The following is an 18,345-nucleotide window of genomic DNA, read 5'->3' as shown; positions in this document are numbered from 1 at the left end:
AAGTCAGAGGTTTGTCCGCCGGGACCGAAAGGCTCCGAGGCGCGGCGGCGGTTCAGCTCAGCTGCAGCGGCGGCAAAGAGGCAATTACCCAAAGTCATCAGGGCGAAAGACAGCAGGAAAATCAATACATAATTTCAGCATTTCAGAGGTATTTCCCTCGGATGAATCGATGTCTCAATTCACTGGTGTGAAAACGTTTCCATCAGTAGAATCCTATAGAAACGCGTCTCTGCTGCGTTTATGCAAACGCAGGTTCTGCTGACATGTGAGGCCGGCATGAATAAAACAAGACGTGTCTGTTCTGAGATCATTCTCACAGCTGGAGGAAAGAGTTCACAGACCTCTGGCTGGATGGAGGGAAACTCCTCTGACCCGTCGCTGACAGGAGTTTGGTGTGAGTTCACCTGAAGTTTACGGCGTTCTCAGAACGCCGCTTTGTGACCGGGGCGGTGGAGGACTGCAGCACGCCGGGATGTGACGGCTGAGTGACGGCAGCCGGAAATGAATCCGATCGATGTCGGCATCTCTATTGGGAAGAACAGGAAACGCTCAGGAGAGATGGCATTTTAAATCGGACATCCGTCGACATGCAGACCTGCTCAGTCTCGGAGTGACGTTTGATGCTGTCGACTACGGATCGAATTGGCGATATATCGTGATATTTTGTTTGCCGATATTTGTATCGATTTAAAAATACTGACAACACAATATTTAAATAGTTTTTTATGATTATGATATTATTGATTTAAGAAAAAGGAAAAAAAATCTTCCACAATACATATCACGATACATATCGTGTTATATATCGTATCGGGATCACAGCCAGTTTCTAGCAAATACACACTCCAACTATCGACCGTCCACAGCGTATCTGTTAATACGGATCAGATACAAAACAAAAATATCTGAGTGTTCTGCTGTTTCCAAAATATGAATTGTGTGATTGTTTAGTCAGCATTCAAACTGCAGTGATTCTCCTGCTCCTTTCTGTACGTTTTACTCCACGTAAAAACTCAATCACACTTTCAGAGATTTCATCAATCTTGGTATCAAAACGTTCAGCTCGTTCAGGACATTACTGCTTATATTTTTGGTATTCATAAACTTTATAGCTTTTGAAATATTGAGTAAAACGTGCCCCACAGGAAATGAGTGAGAAAGTCTTCAAATTTCAACATTTTAAATAGATGGGGTTATATTTTTATCCTTTATAGTAATTATTTCAAAAAAAAATTGAGTTTTGCTAATATTTTAGCAATAGATGTTTTTGGCTAATTTGTTATCTACTGAGGTTTTTTATTCTAATTTAGAGTTTAGCTTCTATTTTAACAACAGGCTAATGTTTTGACTAATTTAGTCTAGTATTTAATCCACGAGCTTCTCTGGCTAATTTGGTATCGACAAAGTCATTAGCTCATATTTAAGCAACACTCTAAATATTTTTGAAAAACTGGCATGTATTAGGGATTTTTAAGCAATTTTACTACACATTTTTTAACATATTTAGGTCAACTTCCACGCTCTATCATAGTTCTTTAACGACATTTCCAGTCTTTTAGCAAATTTAACATTTTGGGAAAAGTTTCAGAATCTTCAGCAAAAAAACATTCACACCAGCAGTTCTGCAGGTAATGCAGCTTTTCTCGTTAGTTTTATTTAATAGAATATTTATTCTTTTAATTTTTTCCCAAGGGACATTTTTGTCTCTCTTTGGTTTAGAATTTCGCTTTCAATTTGGTTTTATCTTCAGAAAGACACATAGAAAACTAACAAATCAGGAGAGAGAAACTAAAAAACTGTAAAAAGTCCATTTGACTGTTGTGCTCATTCCAGATAGAAATATTCACATTTACTTGTGTTTTAGTGAGAAAATAATGATAGAAGAAAACCTGCAACAGACTGGGAGGCTGTTCAGGGCAAAACCGGCCTTTGATAAACAGTAACTAGGATAGGCTCCAGCAACCTGGTGAGCCCTAACAGGAAACAGTCGGTTCTGAAGATAGAAATAAAGAAAAAGGTTCTTTTTTTAGCTGAGTTATGATTCTGAAAGGGGTCAAAATAATCAGAAGTTTCAAAATGTAATTCTCCTGATGATCGATGAAAAGTTTTCAGTATTTTTATTGATTTCACAGTTTAGAGAGTTGAGACTAAACGAGAGACGAACCTGCAAAAATCCACCTATAGAACACTAATGATTATCGGAGCATTTCCCGCCATAACCCCATAATTACTCTGCCTGTGCAGTCGCTCTTCAAACACCAGAAAAAGTCAAATTTTGAGGATTAGAAATGGCGAACTTTCATGTCGTGGATTTGAATATGAAAAGGAGGCTGGCGGGAAGCGCGGGAGCCCAGGGGACCCAAACACAGGCTTCCTCTAAAATGTTAATGTTTGGCCTAATTGAAGGTATGTTCTTTGTGGGCTCTGCGTTTGGGAGGGTCCCTTCTATGGACGGATGGAGCACAAGGTAACGGATCCCTCAGATGTTATCTGACTGCAGCTGCAGCGCCGAGCCGGAGGATCCGGCTGCTTTCAAGATGAGTTACCGCCAAACACACTCACAGGTGTGCATGACGATACACACAAACTCACCCACCGCCACGGCACGCCGCAGCGCACGTGCTCGCACATTTGCATTTCAAAAAAGCATAAACGCCCGTGGCGGTGGCAGGGGGAGTGTGGCCCCCGGATTCCCCCAGAGCGCCTGTGAAGTCGACGAATCGTGAGCGGAGACTTCTTTTTCAAACCCAAACATTCACACGGCGTCCTCACGAGTACCAGGCAGGTAGAGTGGTCGCACATCGTCAAACAGGCCCCCCGCCCACCGCAGCGCCGCTCAGGACAAAGGCAGGAAGCTGGAAACAAACCGTCGCTTTGTCCTTGTCAAATGAGGGTTTTACTTCTCCTCGATTTGAGTTAATAACTGGAAATGAGCTCAGTGATTTAGCTACAGATAATTTGCATATTTGCGTCAAATCCTTAACATGTTTCCAAATAAAGTGTTTATTTTTGCATAAATCTCCCATATTTTTGACTGAAGAACTCCTTCAGGTCCACCAGCAGACAAATGAGGCTCATTCAGGTCATTCACAAAGTCCGATTTCTTTCACTTTCTGCCTCCTAGGAGGTACAAAGACAAAAGGTTGTAAGTTCATGAATCAGGAAACGTCTGATCGACGAGAACGGAACACTTTAGAAATGTCTTCATGAAAAGAAGCTAATCAGGTTCTGGTTCAGACGTTTGACAGACGTCACGGTTATCATCTGGACTGAGTGACATCATCCGTAGAAAACGCTTCACTTCTGGCTCAAACCAAATGAAGTCAATACAGTCGCCATTTTTCACCCTCATGATGGAGTCAGACCTCATCAATAAGCAGTGATTGGTCCGAACAAGTCAATGTTTTTATGGCAGCCGCTCTCACCAATCAGGCGCTAGCTTGCTGGAAAGTCACATCACTACCACTGGAAAGTGGGCTGTCAATCAAACCTTTAGTACGTGGGGGCCAGCAGGCTCCGCCTACTTGTATTCAGGCATCTGATTGATCAGCTTATCGGTTGAATAACTTCCAATATCTTAAAACAAAATTAGGACTATAAAGAAGGCTAAGAAGAACCAGTGGGTACGTCCAGTGATTATACAGTCAATGGCAATAAGACACGCCCTTTGACATCCCCTACATCACCAGAGCTGTTGGTGCCATTTATGATTCCAACAGATTCTGAAGTGGAGAAGAGCAACTTTGTGCTGATATGCAACAGTTTTTATGTAATCAACATGAATCAGCTAAATCTGTATCAGAATCTGCTGATTTAAACAGATAATGTGAACAATGTCGGGCAGGAGTGTCAAACTCGATCGCACAGGAGCCAAAACCCAAAACACACCTGAGGTCGCAGGACGAACAGGATAAACATTTACTGAACACTCTAAATCTATATTTTTAAAACTTTAGAACTGTAACTTTTTAACATAATTAGGAACTATATAGCATTACCTGCAATAATGCTACTGTGAATGCTGTAAGCTGAATATGGCTGCTGAAGATGCTAGTGCTGATAACCAGCAAAAATATTAGCTAAATAAGTCTAGAAAAAAGCTGTGATTAGCTAAAACAGCTAGCATGTAGCTGAAATATTAGCTAAACTCTAAAATAGCCAAAAAAATCTTAGTAAATACCAAAATAGTCCAAAAAGCTGCAGAATGCCAATTTTTAAAACTTTAAAACTGTAACTTTTTAACATAATTATGAATAATAAAAAGGCAGGAATATTATTCCAGAATAAATCAACTTAAACCTTAAATAACTTTCAATATTTTACTCTCCATAAAAATATATTTTGTCAAAATTTACAAGTTAGAAATAAGAACAAGATAACATCGGGGCATTAATAACAATAAAATAGAATAACCTGAAGGGCCAGATCCGGCCCCCGGGCCTTGACGGAACCATCACCAGAGAGGACTCTGGTGATGGTTCCGTGGATTCCTTATGAAAACGTCTGTTTTCAGTGAAATGAAGAACCTCTGTTTTCCCTGATGGAGATGTCTCAGACCTCAGGAAGCAGACTCCGATGTCCGGACTCTGACGCTCGCGGCTGCAGGGCCGAGAAAGGGAAGCTACCTCGTTGGCTCAAAGACGGATGTGTCGGCAGGAGCGTGATTTGTCTTGTGCAGCTGCTGAGCCCTCATGTCCACTCAGGAAGAAATGAAAAAGGGACGGACGCTCCGTCTGGGAGAAGTGCTCGCCGTGTTGTGGAGGACGATCTGTCACCCGGAGCCATCAGTTACCGGAGCTGCAGAACGGCAGGACACCTTAATGGGAACGCCGGGATGAGGAGCCGGAGACGGGATTAAAAAACACATGAGATGAAATGCTGATCACTTTACAACAACACACACGGAAACACACAGATATTAACAAAGACACGTGCACACGTGAAGACACACACGTGAAGACACACACGTAAACACAAGTAAACACAAAGACACAACACATGCAAACACACACACACACAAGCACACATGCACACAAACACATTCAAACACACAAAAAAGCAAACACATGCAAAACCCCCAAAACAAAATCATACAAACACATAAAAACAAACACACATGCAAACACACACAAACATAGAAAAACATATACACACAGAGACACACAAACACATAAAAACACACAAAAACACTTGTAAACAAACACACACCCCAACACACTTGTGATTTTAAAACTCCTTTTCTTCGGACTCTCTGGTCTTCCCTCAAAAACTAACTTTCTCTCCCTCCATGTGTTCCCGCTGGTTTTCCAGACATAATCTGGTTTGCTGCTCATGGGGTGAAGGACACGCTGGGGGGGCCGCCCCGTCTCATGACACAATAAATGAGTGGATCCAGCTCCCAGCTAAACACAGAGCGACCGCACTTTTCCATTTTGCCCGTTTCCCGGATGAATGATGGAGCGCGGGTAAGAGGTGTAGTGTTGTGTTATTAATATACATCAGAGGCCGGAGCGCCGCACTAAATCAGGAGTCTCGCTGCATTTGTTAGTCTAATGACAAGCCGGGATCCAGCGGCTCGGATCTGGAGCCGCCGGAGAGAAGAAGACTAAACAGGTGATGAAGTCTTCAAATCTGGACAGATTATTCCTAAAAAATCACAAGTTGTAAAAAAAACAGATTCAAAATAATGATTAAAAAATCTGTAATAGCAGCTCTTCATTTGAGCAGAAAGAAGACGGACGATTCCAATCAACTCTATCGATTATGTAACCAATATTGACCAGAAGAAATGTTTTTCTGTCAAAGTTCATCAACAGTTTGATGATCTTTCAGATTTATCGTTCAGCTTAATGTCATCTCACTTGATTAGTCAAATGTTTAGAATTTAACCAGAACTGAAACGTTTGCAGAACACTTTCTAAAACCGGATTCTGCTGATTCAGAATCCAGTTTATAGCTCCGCCCATTTTTCCATTTAAGACAAAACTATGTTTACTATCACAAACTTCACAAAATCATGTGAACAAATGAAGATTATCTCAACTTTTAACAGCTAACCAGCCTCTTTCAGGCTGAAAATAAAATCATTCAGTCTTCGTCTGCGTTTGGAAGTGGATCCACATAAACTCCAGACATCAAACGCTGCTACAAAAAAGTTTAGAATCCTCCGACTGCAGAAAATACGGAAAATTATCGTCTCGGATCGATCAAGTACCAATGCAAACAGAAGAAGACTTTCTGTTCCTAAACCCAAAATATTTCCACCTGCATCTCTAAAAGACGGAGTTCATCAAGGACCTCTTTTGAGAACCCTCTTTTTAACTTTATCTGAGCTCTCTCTCACAAATACAGATTTATAAATGGGTGAAGTTTGCATCTAAATGGCGTATACTTGTATAGCGCTTTCTACCCTCCTTCAAGGGCCCAAAGCGCTTCACAGTCACAGACCCATTCACCCATTCACACACACATTCACACACTGGTGGTGGGGTTCAGTGTCTTGCCCAAGGACACTTCGACACATGGGCGGGCAAGGCGGAGTCGAACCTGCTCACTTCTGATCAGGAGTCGACCGCCCTACCACTGCACCACGGCCGCACCTGACAGCACCACTGAAAGCAGCTGGTTCGGTTCTGACCTGGAGTTTGAGGAGCAGACCTCAACCCTGCAGAGTTTCCCAGCCAGCAAGTACAGGCGCCCCAAAGGGTTTAGAAGTTAGCTCGTTAGCTCGCTAAAGTGGAGCTAGCTACAGTGGAGCTCGCTAGCTCGATCCAACGGAGCTCGCTCACTCGCTATAGCGGAGCTCGCTAGCATGCTACGCCATCCACCGGGAGGCTGGCTGGCGTAGCGAGCCAACTGAGTGCCGACTTAGGCCAATGTGGGCAAGCACAAGTGGGGCCCCCACAGAGACTGCAGACAGACCCAATCGGGGCCCGTTAGCCTTGTGACGAAAAAGGAGAGACTCGGCTTTTCTCTGGTTCGTTTGAGAAATGAAGAAGCAGATTTCGTCTCTGGACTCAAAATGAACACGAAAAGTGAAAAATTAATTGAAACAGAACTTTTTAAATGAAAAAATCCAAAATATTGATGTCAACAGTCGTGATTAAGAAAAAACCAAAATGTATCTATTTATCTTCTCTTATTTTGAAAGAATGCAGGAGAGTTGGAATCCACCAATCCACAGTTTACAGGTGGGTCGGTGATCGACGCTCACACTTCCTGCTGACTGACGCCCTCAGATCGGGTCGCACGGAAGAAAGTGGGCGGGTCTTTCTGATGTGTGATCAAGAGCAACACCTGGACCTGTTGAGGGGGCGGAGTCAAACCTTTCAAACTGCTTCATTTTATGACGGAAACTTGAATGTCTCCTCCCAGAGAAGCTGTTCCTCAAAAACAAAAAACGTTTTTAAATCTAAAGTCAAACCAAAATGAATATTAAAGATTTGAAACTCAGAACTTTGAACGGCGTTTTCCTTTTTGCCGAGCTGCATCGACAGAAACTCTGGAGGACTTTGAGGATCTCTTCTACTGCAGACATCATGAAGTGAGAGGATCCCCCGAGTGTTTCTTCCTTTACATGAAGCGTAGTTTGATCAGAGAGCAGCTGAAGCCGTTATTAACGGAGAAAATGTCTGCAGAGCTTCAAGAGGTTTAAATGTTCCCAGGATGAAGCTTCCCGTTCCTGCAGGTTAGGAAGCTTTTCTTCTGATGGTTCACTTTACTGATCCAACTCCTGGTTCTGTTTTCTGTATCTGATCCTAAAGGATCTCATGGATCTTCTGAAGGACTCAGACACTCAAGAGAAGTAATATTTATCCAAAATGATAGCAAATCAAATCAGAAAAATCTGAAAATCATCTAAAAACAAAGACACAAACAGAGGAACCACAGCGAGAACTGAGGAAAACACTGAGAGAAGTAGAGTATTTAGTTTGAAAAATTTAACTTTAGAGCAAATTTCCTCCTTTTCAGACAGTTTAGAGGTGAGAACATTTTCAGAAAAAATGGTTTTAACCATTAGAATCCTGAAACAAGAAGAACTCTGTCCCGTGACGGCTTCTGCTGAGGGTTTTCCTGCTGGAATAGTAATCAATCATAGAAAACTAAATCTTTTTTTTAATTAATTAGATTGAATTGGACACAATTATCTTGATTTTGTCTTTGGGATAAAAAAAAAAAAATTGCTCTAGATTTTAGTCTTGAAACTGAAAAACGACTATCTCCTTAAAGAAAACGTTGGTAATAAATCTGGACATGTGTTGACATCTTGAAGTCTCATTCTGATCACAGTTGGATCTATTTCTAAATCATTTCCAGTGATCTTTTAGTTAAGATGATAATGTTTTTAGCCAAAATCACAAAAGTCATTTTCTAGGACATAGTTTCTGCAGAGTTTATCAGAAATTCACCTCTGAATTGTGAGCGAGACTAGAGTAAGCCTGCCCTGACTTCCCATCATCCCTTTGTTTACTCGCTCTACTGCTATCTTAAAGCCCCTCCCACCCCTAATCTAACATTATCGGTGGAACAAAATGGCGAGCAACATTGGAGCGGTGCAGACGAGGGATTTTAAAAGACGTTCATGGATCTTTTTGTAGCCCCGCCCACCGTATTTTCTATGTGATATTTTCTTTTTTTTTGTTTGCTCATAATTCACAATGATTTTAATAAAGTAATACCTAAAGAAATCTTAATGTAATTTAAATATGTCCTCCATCATTAGAAAAATGCCACAAAAACATGTACAAAATACAATTTTCATCAGATTGTGTCTTTAAAATCTTCACCCGGACGATCGTTTAGGTACTTAAAGGTCAGGTCACACGGCCACATGTTTTGTGCATATTGCACATATGAAAACGTTAATATACGTGGATAAAAAAAATGTATGGCATAAAGTACATTAAAAACACAGAAGAATTACGATTACGCGTCATTGAATTTCTTCACTTTCACATTCAGAGCTCTGGGCATGGCGTCAACACCCACCGCGGGGCGTCACAGTGCTCTGCTTTAACGAAACAGACAGATTCCCCTGATCTGCACTAATTCTATGACGGCTGCTGGGCGCCAGCCTGCAAGGGGGTCCCTCACAAACCAGGAGACCCCCCTGGCGGGAGCCTCAGGTCACTATAGTTCAATTGTGCATTAACTGTGAATGAATATTTATGCCATATATACGCTACAAAAGCTCTAAGTCAGCTGCTAGACACCAGACGAGCCACCAGGGGGCCCCACTGAGCCAGGGTACCCCCTGGTGGGAACCTCAGGTCATGATATTTCAATTGGGCATGAACTGTAGATGAAAATTTGTGCCATATATACGCTATAAAAGTTCTAAGTCAGAAGCTAGGCACCAGACGAGCCACCAGAGGGCCCCAACTGAGCCAAGGGACCCCCTGGCGCGAGCGTCAGCTCAGCAGATTCTGATTTATGCATCGATTACATAATTTTAGCCTGATATGTGTGCCGAATACGTGACATAAAAGTTCTAAGCCATCTGCTAGGCACCAACCAAGCCAGCCCGCCAGCGGGCCCCCGCTGAGCCAAGGGATCACCTCAGCAGCTCAGCAGATTTTGATTTGTGTGTCAATTATGTAAGTTTAACGTGATGTTTGTGTCGTAAATAGTATATAAACATTATAAATCGGTGGTAAATGCTTGAAAAGTCAGACATTTGCGTATGTATCTAGAAAAAATCATGCACAATTGCATACAATAATCGTAATAATTGAATATCAAATACACACAATTTTGAACCGTCGGCCTAAACCCTCGACAGATATCTGTATATATTGACAAAGGATGAATGCAAGAAACATTTATATCATTGATATATTACGTTTGTGGTTTAGCTGAGATGGAAAAACCTCCGAAAGGATGAAGATCAACCGCTCTACACGCATGCGGACACACATGTTGAGCAGAGCGCTCCTGTCAGTCACCCATGCCACTCACGGCCAGAGTCTAGTGACAAGTGTTAAATCAGAGCACGCCTCCATGCTGCTGTGGATAACGCTGTTAGCCGTACAGCAGCATCTCGCCTTCCTCTAATCATCCACAGATGAGCCCCACTCGCCCCAATCAACCATCCAGTCGGGGTGAGAGGGCCCCTCAGAGTTCCCCCGCACCAGCCGCCTCTGAGCCGTGCTAAATTGGGTTAACGCACACTAAGTGTCCCATCGTTAGCGCTGTTAATTGACTACTGCGTGGGATAATTAACAGGGAGCGGGCCGCCGTCCTCGCTAATCTTATTTAGGTCATTTGCATTTAAAATGTTTTTTTTTTTTTTTGCAGGTGATGGGGGGGGGCAACGAGGAACCAGGAACTTCCTGGATCCTCGTTGGATTTGGGATTCCTCCAGACGAAGGTTTCCTTTGTCTGTCCCACTTTGGCAGCAACAGGGGTAGGAACAGCGAGGGAGGGGGGCATTAACACAGCACATTAGCTTAGCGGACTTGTGGGAATGAAAGCGAGGCTAACGCCGCCGCCTCAGGCAAAGCGAAGACATCCACTCCGGCCAGCTGCCATCTATTACGGAGAGCCGACCCCCGCCGTGAGTGTTGGGGGGGGCGCTGCTGTCCTTGCTGAGCCGATGACCTTCGCTGGCGGCGCCGGGCAGATTAGAAGTGGACTGCCGTCCAGCCGGCGTTCCGTCCAGATGGTGACGCCGACTCCGGCCGGGCAGATGTGGGGTTCGAACGCTGCACCTCCTCGGGGCTCCGCTCTCCTCTGAGTGTTTCTCCATCACTTAACTCGGGGCGGTTCGCGTCTCCGCCATCCATCACTCACTCAATCAGTCCATTGAATTTCATTTAGTGCCGTGTTACACAGGCCATGTGATTGATTCACTGCCGCCGTTTCACTGAAGCTTGAATGACACACAACGCCGGCGTGCAAACGCACACACGGGCATCGCCGCCGTGCCGAGTCTCCTTTGCCAGGGGGGGGGGGTCGGTGCCCGCGCTGCCAAAGAGAAACCCTCAGAGATTAAGTCAAGGTCGCCTTGTCCAGCTGGCGGTGCCAACATCTGTTCCCAATCGCCTCAAGACTGGCACGAGAGCCGCCGCCGCCTCGGCTGCTCGACCTTGGATCAATGAAAAATGACTGGATTCACAAATATCAGGATGAGATTAAAGCAGATCTGAAATGTATTAAATACAAGATCATAGATGAACTAGAGGGTCACCTGTTTGTCTTTAAATATATAGAGTTAAGGTGTGTTTACAGCGACATCAGCTAAAACAGTTTATGCCTAATGTCTATAAGTCCCTGTGAACGTGTGTGTATTTATGTTTAGGGCTTTAAGTTCAAACTCTCGCTAGTTTTCAGTCAGTTTTGTGGCGTTTTGTACAAAACTTGCGGTCATTAAAGTTAGCTGACAAATCCAGAACTTCAGAAACTGGATGGCGTTCCTTTTAATTCACAAAACTGTTTGAGAAGTGATCATAAGGAGAAATTAATAATTGAAGTTAATTCTATGACACCAAGTCTTTGATAAATCACATTAGAGATGTGAGAGAAAAAGACTGGAGACAGATTTACACCAGGTGACGTGTTGTATGGGGAGAAAGTCGACTCATCCGATTTGCATAGTTCTTATTTGCTACTCATACAATACATTTTGTGCATGACTGTGTGCACTTATAATTGTGTATTCACTTGGATAACTTTAAATTACAACAGCTTGAAAGTAACTACACACAAATATTTAAAAAGTGTGATGTGAGACTCTTTTCCAAGATTCATGTGATCTGCTGAAATGCTGAAATCTTTTCTCATCAGCCGTTTTCAACATAAATTGGTGAAACTTGACATTTCCCGACTTTCTTAAGCAGCTATGCCTGATGGGTCGGGCACCGAATTTGGTTCCAAGTAGAAACTGTTATGATTTATGCAGTTCTACTGAAACTGAGAGAAGCTGCTGCAAACGGTGCCGCATTTCTGTGCTAAGTTTCAGTGAAGGTGTATTTGTCTTAGACATGTCAATCACTTCTACTATGTTCAGTACTTTGAAGTTCCAGCCAATCCTTCTGCCTTTCCTGTGATAGTGGGCGGGCTCATATAAGAGCGCTGACGGGGCAAGCACGTGGCGTGGAAGCAGTTGGGACGGTTTAAAAAAGCTCCAGTGTCAACGGGTTAATACAAAACATTTCAAGCATCTCAAATACATCAATATATGGAATTTATTCAAAGTGAAGAATGACTCCACCCACATGAAACCTTGATGAGCACAGGAACAGCCTTCAGTCAGATTGACTTGTTTATTAATCTCACTAGTAAATAGTTAAAACTCTCAAGTTTCGGACTGTTTTCAGGCTCTACGTATAATACCTGCCACCACTGAATGCGCGTGAAAGGTAAACCAGTTGACCAATCAGACACTAGAATTTGGTACTGACTTATGACCGTCACAGACCTATTGGAAAATTGATCATGGAGGAGAAATTAATAATTGCAGTTTTCTCCTGACTGGAATTCTTTCATTTATCTGAATAGAGTTCAGGAAGAAAAAGTCTGGAGCAAGATTGAGCAGATTTACAAGCTTTGACGTTTCACAACAAACCCCAGACTTCCAGTGAACACGTGTTCTTGATTGTGTTCTTGAACGTGTTCTTGAATGTCTTCTTGATTGTGTTCTTGAACGTCTTGAATGTGTTCTTGAACGTGTTCTTGAACGTGTTGAACGTGCTCTTGAACGTGTTCTTGATTGTGTTCTTTAATGTACTCTTGAATGTGTTCTTGATTGTGTTCTTGAACGTGCTCTTGATTGTGTTCTTGAACGTGTTTTTGAACGTGTTGAACGTGCTCTTGAATATGTTCTTGATTGTGTTCTTGAACGTGCGCATGAACGTGTTCTTGAACATGTTCCTGATTGAGTTCTTAAAGTGCTCTTGAACGTGTTCTTGAACGTGTTTTTGATTGTGTTCTTGAACGTGCTCTTGAACGTGTTTTTGATTGTGCTCTTGAACGTGCTCTTGAACGTGCTCTTGATTGTGTTCTTGAACGTGTTTTTGATTGTGTTCTTGAACGTGCTCTTGAATGTGTTCTTGATTGTGTTCTTGAACGTCTTTTTGATTGTGTTCTTGAACGTGCTCTGGAACGTGTTCTTGATTGTGTTCTTGAACGTGTTTTTGATTGTGTTCTTGAACGGGTTTTTGATTGTGTTCTTGAACGTGTTCTCGATTGTGTTCTTGAACGTGCTCTTGAACGTGTTCTTGATTGTGTTCTTGAAGGTGTTCTTAAACATGTTTTTGATTGTGTTCTTGAACGTGTTCTTGATTGTGTTCTTGAACGTGCTCTTGAACGTGCTCTTAAACGTGTTCTTGAACGTGCTCTTGAACGTGCTCTTGAACGTGCTCTTAAACGTGTTCTTGAACGTGCTCTTGAACGTGTTTTTGATTGTGTTCTTGAACGTGTTTTTGATTGTGTTCTTGAACGTGCTCTGGAACGTGTTCTTGATTGTGTTCTTGAACGTGTTTTTGATTGTGTTCTTGAACGTGTTCTTAAACGTGTTCTTGAACGTGTTTTTGATTGTGTTCTTGAACGTGTTCTTGAACGTGTTTTTGATTGTGTTCTTGAACGTGTTCTTAAACGTGTTCTTGAACGTGTTTTTGATTGTGTTCTTGAACGTGTTCTTGAACGTGTTTTTGATTGTGTTCTTGAACGTGTTCTTAAACGTGTTCTTGAACGTGTTTTTGATTGTGTTCTTGAACGTGTTCTTGAACGTGTTCTTGATTGTGTTCTTGAACGTGTTCTTGAACGTGTTTTTGATTGTGTTCTTGAACGTGTTCTTGAACGTGTTTTTGATTGTGTTCTTGAACGTGTTCTTGAACGTGTTCTTGAATGTGCTCTTGAACGTGTTCTTGAATGTGTTCTTTATTGTGTTCTTGAATGTGTTCTTGATTGTGTTCTTGATTGTTCTTGAACGTGCTTAAAGCACCCGGTGTGAACATACATTTGGATCAGGACTCATTATTAGAAGATCGGGATGCAAATGTAAAAAAATGAAATAAATTGACTGTTTTAGTTAAAGTCTCTCAATAAAGAACATGAGGACTAACCAAGCAGGAAGGACTATATATGTGCATATCTATTTTAGAACATATTTGACTTCATATTTATATGATTTAATGTTGATTTCCATTCTCTTTAGATCAGTATACAGTTGAGAAATTCCTAAAAATGTCATTAAATTTGTGGTTTTTGTTACCGACTGAATTTAAAATCAACCACTGACACTAAACTGACGTTAAACGTCATAACTGATTGGATGGAGAATGTTCTGAATGACCAGAGAAGAAGAACGGACGACTCTTTCCCGGCTGCTCTCTGCCAGCAAACTCATTGATTTTTCTATCAAACACAGAAACAGGCAGTGCAGAGGTCGCAGAGGTCAGCTGGAATTAGAGCGGAGGTGTTTGTGCGGGGGGGCGCCCCCGTCTTCCTCGACACCCCCATTGTCGCCCCCCCGAAGGCCTCTCTGTTAAATTGGCTGACAGATAATCGGATCAGGCAGGAGAGCGGACGATCCACTGAACCCGTTTGTGGTTTGGATGACGCTTTCCAACCACAGAACTCTCCTCAAGACTGAACCCATGAAACTCCAGCTTTGAAACGTCTAACTTCTGGATGAGCTGGACTGTAGAAACACAAAGTAAAGTTTTGGTTTTTGTTCAGACTTTCAGACGAAGGACAGACGAGAACTCTGCTTTCACATTCATTCTGCTCGTCTTTAGTTTCCTGTCCCGCTCTCATCACACAGCGAAGAGCAGCTTTAAAGTTTTACTTTGGAGAGAAAAGCCTTGAAAACAGAAACAAACCTTTCCTAAAACTGCTGAAAGATCTTCAGAGCTCCACACACAGAGACGCCTGGAGGGATGAAAGCCTTTGAGATGAAGTACGGATGAACGCAGATATTTTAGTATTCCTGCATTAATATGAGCATCATTATAACTTCTCTCATTTCTAGACGTTCTGTTGTTAAGTATCTGCATCAGTCTGTCCTGCAGCCGACAGGATCGTTTCCACAATCCCAGAAGGATTTTTGGGTATACTGACCCCCCTCCTCCAGTAAAAAATGATGACATCACAGCGGGAGAAACCATCAAAAAATGACAGGAGCCCAAACCTGTAATGGAGTGAAAGGAATGTTCCAAATGACTGAAACCAAAGCTCACAACTCTGGGAGAAGTTTCAACATTATTATGGGATGGCCACAGGAACTTCAACCTAAGTGGGAATTTTTTACATTTTCCCACCAATGAGAGATTAAAAAACAAACAAGGACCCCCACCCCCCCGCGTTACTTTTTGACTCTTTAGGCGACCTCAACTCGTCATTTTTTGACGTGCCGCCAGTACATAAATTCAAGGGTCCACAACCATCAGGACCCGGAACCGGATGGGTACCGGACGTTCAGGTTGTTTTATAGTTTCAGTTGCAGCAGCAGATGTTTCTGTGGTTTCAGAGTTCGTTTGATTCCGGTCTTCTCAGAGCCCGATTGGTCATATAGATGGTTGAGTTCGTCTTTTTCCTGAAAGATTTTGAAGATTTTTCTTCTTCTTCTCATGAAAAAACAAATCCTTCTGTTTCATGTGATTTTATGGAAAGGAAAACAGAACATTTTCTCCAGCTGACAGATGAGTCTGAATAAGAAACCGGAGACTTCCACAGATGTTCATAAATGATCACAAACATCACAAAGAAATCAGAAAAAGACACGAGGATGAGGCTCAAACGAGCTGATAAAACTCAAAGGTTTTACCAAACAGGAAAATTAACATAGTTACTCCTCAAAGTGAAGTCAGATTGTTAGTTTTGCTCTTTAAATCTCCTGCATTGAACCTTCAGTCTTTGCAGATTTCAGAAAGAGTCTGAAAACATTCACATTTAGTGGTTTTAGTCATTCTGAGCTGGAGCTGCCTCTGCTTTGTCATCTTCAAATCACTTTGCTAAAATCCCAAATGACTCGCTTCCGTTCATCTTGAGACGCGCCGCTCTTCTATTCCCCACCACGCCCCTCAGCCATCCTCCCAGCGTGTCCCCGGGCCTTCTGCCCCGGGGCTCATGGGACACGGGGGTCCCTGGGGCGGGAGCGTCGCAGTCGAGAGCGAGCGGGAAGAGGCGGCGGCGCCGTTCCTCTGCGCGCTTGATGTCGCTGGAACGGGAATCTGCATAAGTGAGAAAGCGGGCCTTTGGGGCCCAGAAAGTACAAACATTTTGATAACAAACAGGCGCGTGTTTGCCTCCTGTGACAGCAGCGGGTGATGCTCCCCTGCTAATGCAGCGTTTACATCCAGGAGAATTCTGCTGCTTTCTGAGAAACTTTTCCCGGCGATTCCTCATTAATCAGAACTCAAAGTCACCTCGGATGTGGCGTTAGGAAGCCGGAGCTGCAGCTGACCCCTCTCACCCTCAGCGGTCGGAGAGAGCCGACCAATCAGGGGTTAACTGCTGGGAGAAGAGGTCCCACAATGCACCTGGAACCCTCTCGCCTTTTATGAAATAAAATGACTAAATGTTAAATCTACGGTTTGAGTTCTGTTTATTGGGATAAACATTCTCCATGAAAGTTTGTGGACCTTCTACCAGGAAAGGGGGCGTGGCCAAACAGGCCGCTCCCCCTCCCTGGATTCTGATAGCGAGCTGTCAGTCACCCCCTCAGCCCGACAGCTTTCATCTGCCCCGATTCCCTCCCAGCCGCCCCCATTCATCACTCCCTTCTCTCCGGTGCGGCGCGGTCCTCCGGCGCCCCGCCTCGTCCATCATGTCGGCCGGAATAGAGTTTTTCCAGTTGTCAATTTAGGAAATGGAGTGATGAGTGAGACCCGGGGGCCCTGCTCTAATCTCAGACTGCAGAGTTACAGAAAATGATGTACATCTGCAGGAGACGGTTAAACTCACATCCACAGGAGCGCACGCCGTCATCCATAACCTGACCCTCCTCCAAAAACTCATCAGACTCTGCAGAACTCAGACGGATCCCAGATGTGGATCAAACCTCTGTTCACACCTGGAGACACAGTTTAGTCTTCAAAACAAGATTTACGCTAAAGTTTAGCTTGATTACTAGAATCTAAAGAACGTCTGCGCTTCCTTCATCACTTCTGACTGTAGACACAAAAATCATCACTTTAGGGAGGAAAATCATCCACTACTTCTTTTAAAAAGAAAATAAATCTTTTATTCCGTTATCATTTATTATTATTATCATTATTTCTGTTTACCAGCACAAGTATGACTTTAGAGCACATGCGTCAAAGTCAAGGCCCAGGGGCCGGATCCGGCCCTCCAGATCATTTTATTGTATTGTTATTAATGGCCCGATGTTATCTTGTGTTTATTTATTTCTAACTTGTATCATTTTGACAAAATATATTTTTATGGAGAGTAAAATATTGAAAGTTATTTAAGGTTTAAGTTGATTTATTCTGGAATAATATTCCTGACTTTTTATTATTCATAATTATGTTAAAAAGTTACAGTTTTAAAGGTTTAAAAATGTAGTTTTAGTGTATATAATTAATGTTTATCCGGTTCGGCCCACGACCTAAGGTGTGTTTTGGATTTTGGCCGCTTGTGGGATTGAGTTTAACACTCCTGATCTAGAGTATAAACATGTTGAAAGACAGAATACTCAGTAAATATTCAGAAAAACTCAGTAATCTGTTACGGGTCCCGAGTGCGGCGACCACAAGAACAAAAAGAAAGTTGTGTCTGGAAAAAGAAAAGGAGTCTCAGAGCAGGAACGACACGAGCACTCTATGAAATCATTTAAACAAAATTACAATTTCCATTCAGTGCATCCACTTGTCCGATATACAATTTGACCATAAAACTGAATATCTGATTAATACATCAAATCAATTTTATGTAAAGTCTCTGTTCTATTTTCCTTTCTAATAAATCACATTTCAATTTCAAAAGAAACATTCAATATTTAAATCTGTTTAATTCATCTTGACTTTGATCATTGTAATATTAAAAAATAAATCATGCTTTTCACTATTATTTAGCTTTTCTAGCTTATAAATGCTGGACATTGCACATTTAGGAATCAACTTTCACATTAACAAACAAAATAACATTCACATTATAATTCAATATCTCTTTTAAAACTATGGGGTAAGATAACTGCTACAAGAACTATTTATTTTAGTTATGCTTTTAAACAAGTTAGGAGTTCCACAGAAATCATTAAAATCCACGCAGATCCATAATGCTTCCATTCTACACGGCCGCTGTAGGTACCACATCTACTCGGGGTGCCAGAACGGCTCGGGGTCCTGCGACTAGTGATGACGTCTCGATGTTTGATTGGCTCTACACCGATTTGAATTTAAC

General features: G+C 42.4%; 1 protein-coding gene across 5 annotated transcripts in view; it reads right to left on the bottom strand.

The window, feature by feature from the left end:
- Positions 1 to 18,345, bottom strand: part of LOC112158341 (steroid hormone receptor ERR2) — a 71,401-nt gene that overhangs the window by 48,592 nt on the left and 4,464 nt on the right. For 2 of the 5 annotated variants that reach the window (XR_004947280.1, XR_002921295.2), the window contains 2 exons: positions 16,906 to 17,014; positions 15,729 to 16,194 (listed from right to left, as the gene is read on the bottom strand). The exons of 1 other annotated variant lie outside the window; for it this stretch is intronic. Coding sequence is in view for 1 of the 4 variants with exons in the window: in XM_024291642.2 (XP_024147410.1) it covers positions 16,906 to 16,907 (2 nt within the window). In the remaining 3 variants the exon portion in view is untranslated. Of the gene's footprint in view, positions 1 to 4,557; positions 4,915 to 15,728; positions 16,195 to 16,905; positions 17,015 to 18,345 lie in introns of those variants that run through there. 2 more of the 5 variants (XM_024291642.2, XM_036210579.1) reach the window with 2 other exon arrangements.

The sequence above is a fragment of the Oryzias melastigma genome, linkage group LG24, assembly GCF_002922805.2.
Source record: "Oryzias melastigma strain HK-1 linkage group LG24, ASM292280v2, whole genome shotgun sequence".
Taxonomy (NCBI): domain Eukaryota; kingdom Metazoa; phylum Chordata; class Actinopteri; order Beloniformes; family Adrianichthyidae; genus Oryzias; species Oryzias melastigma.
This window is presented reverse-complemented; position numbering and strand designations above follow the sequence as displayed.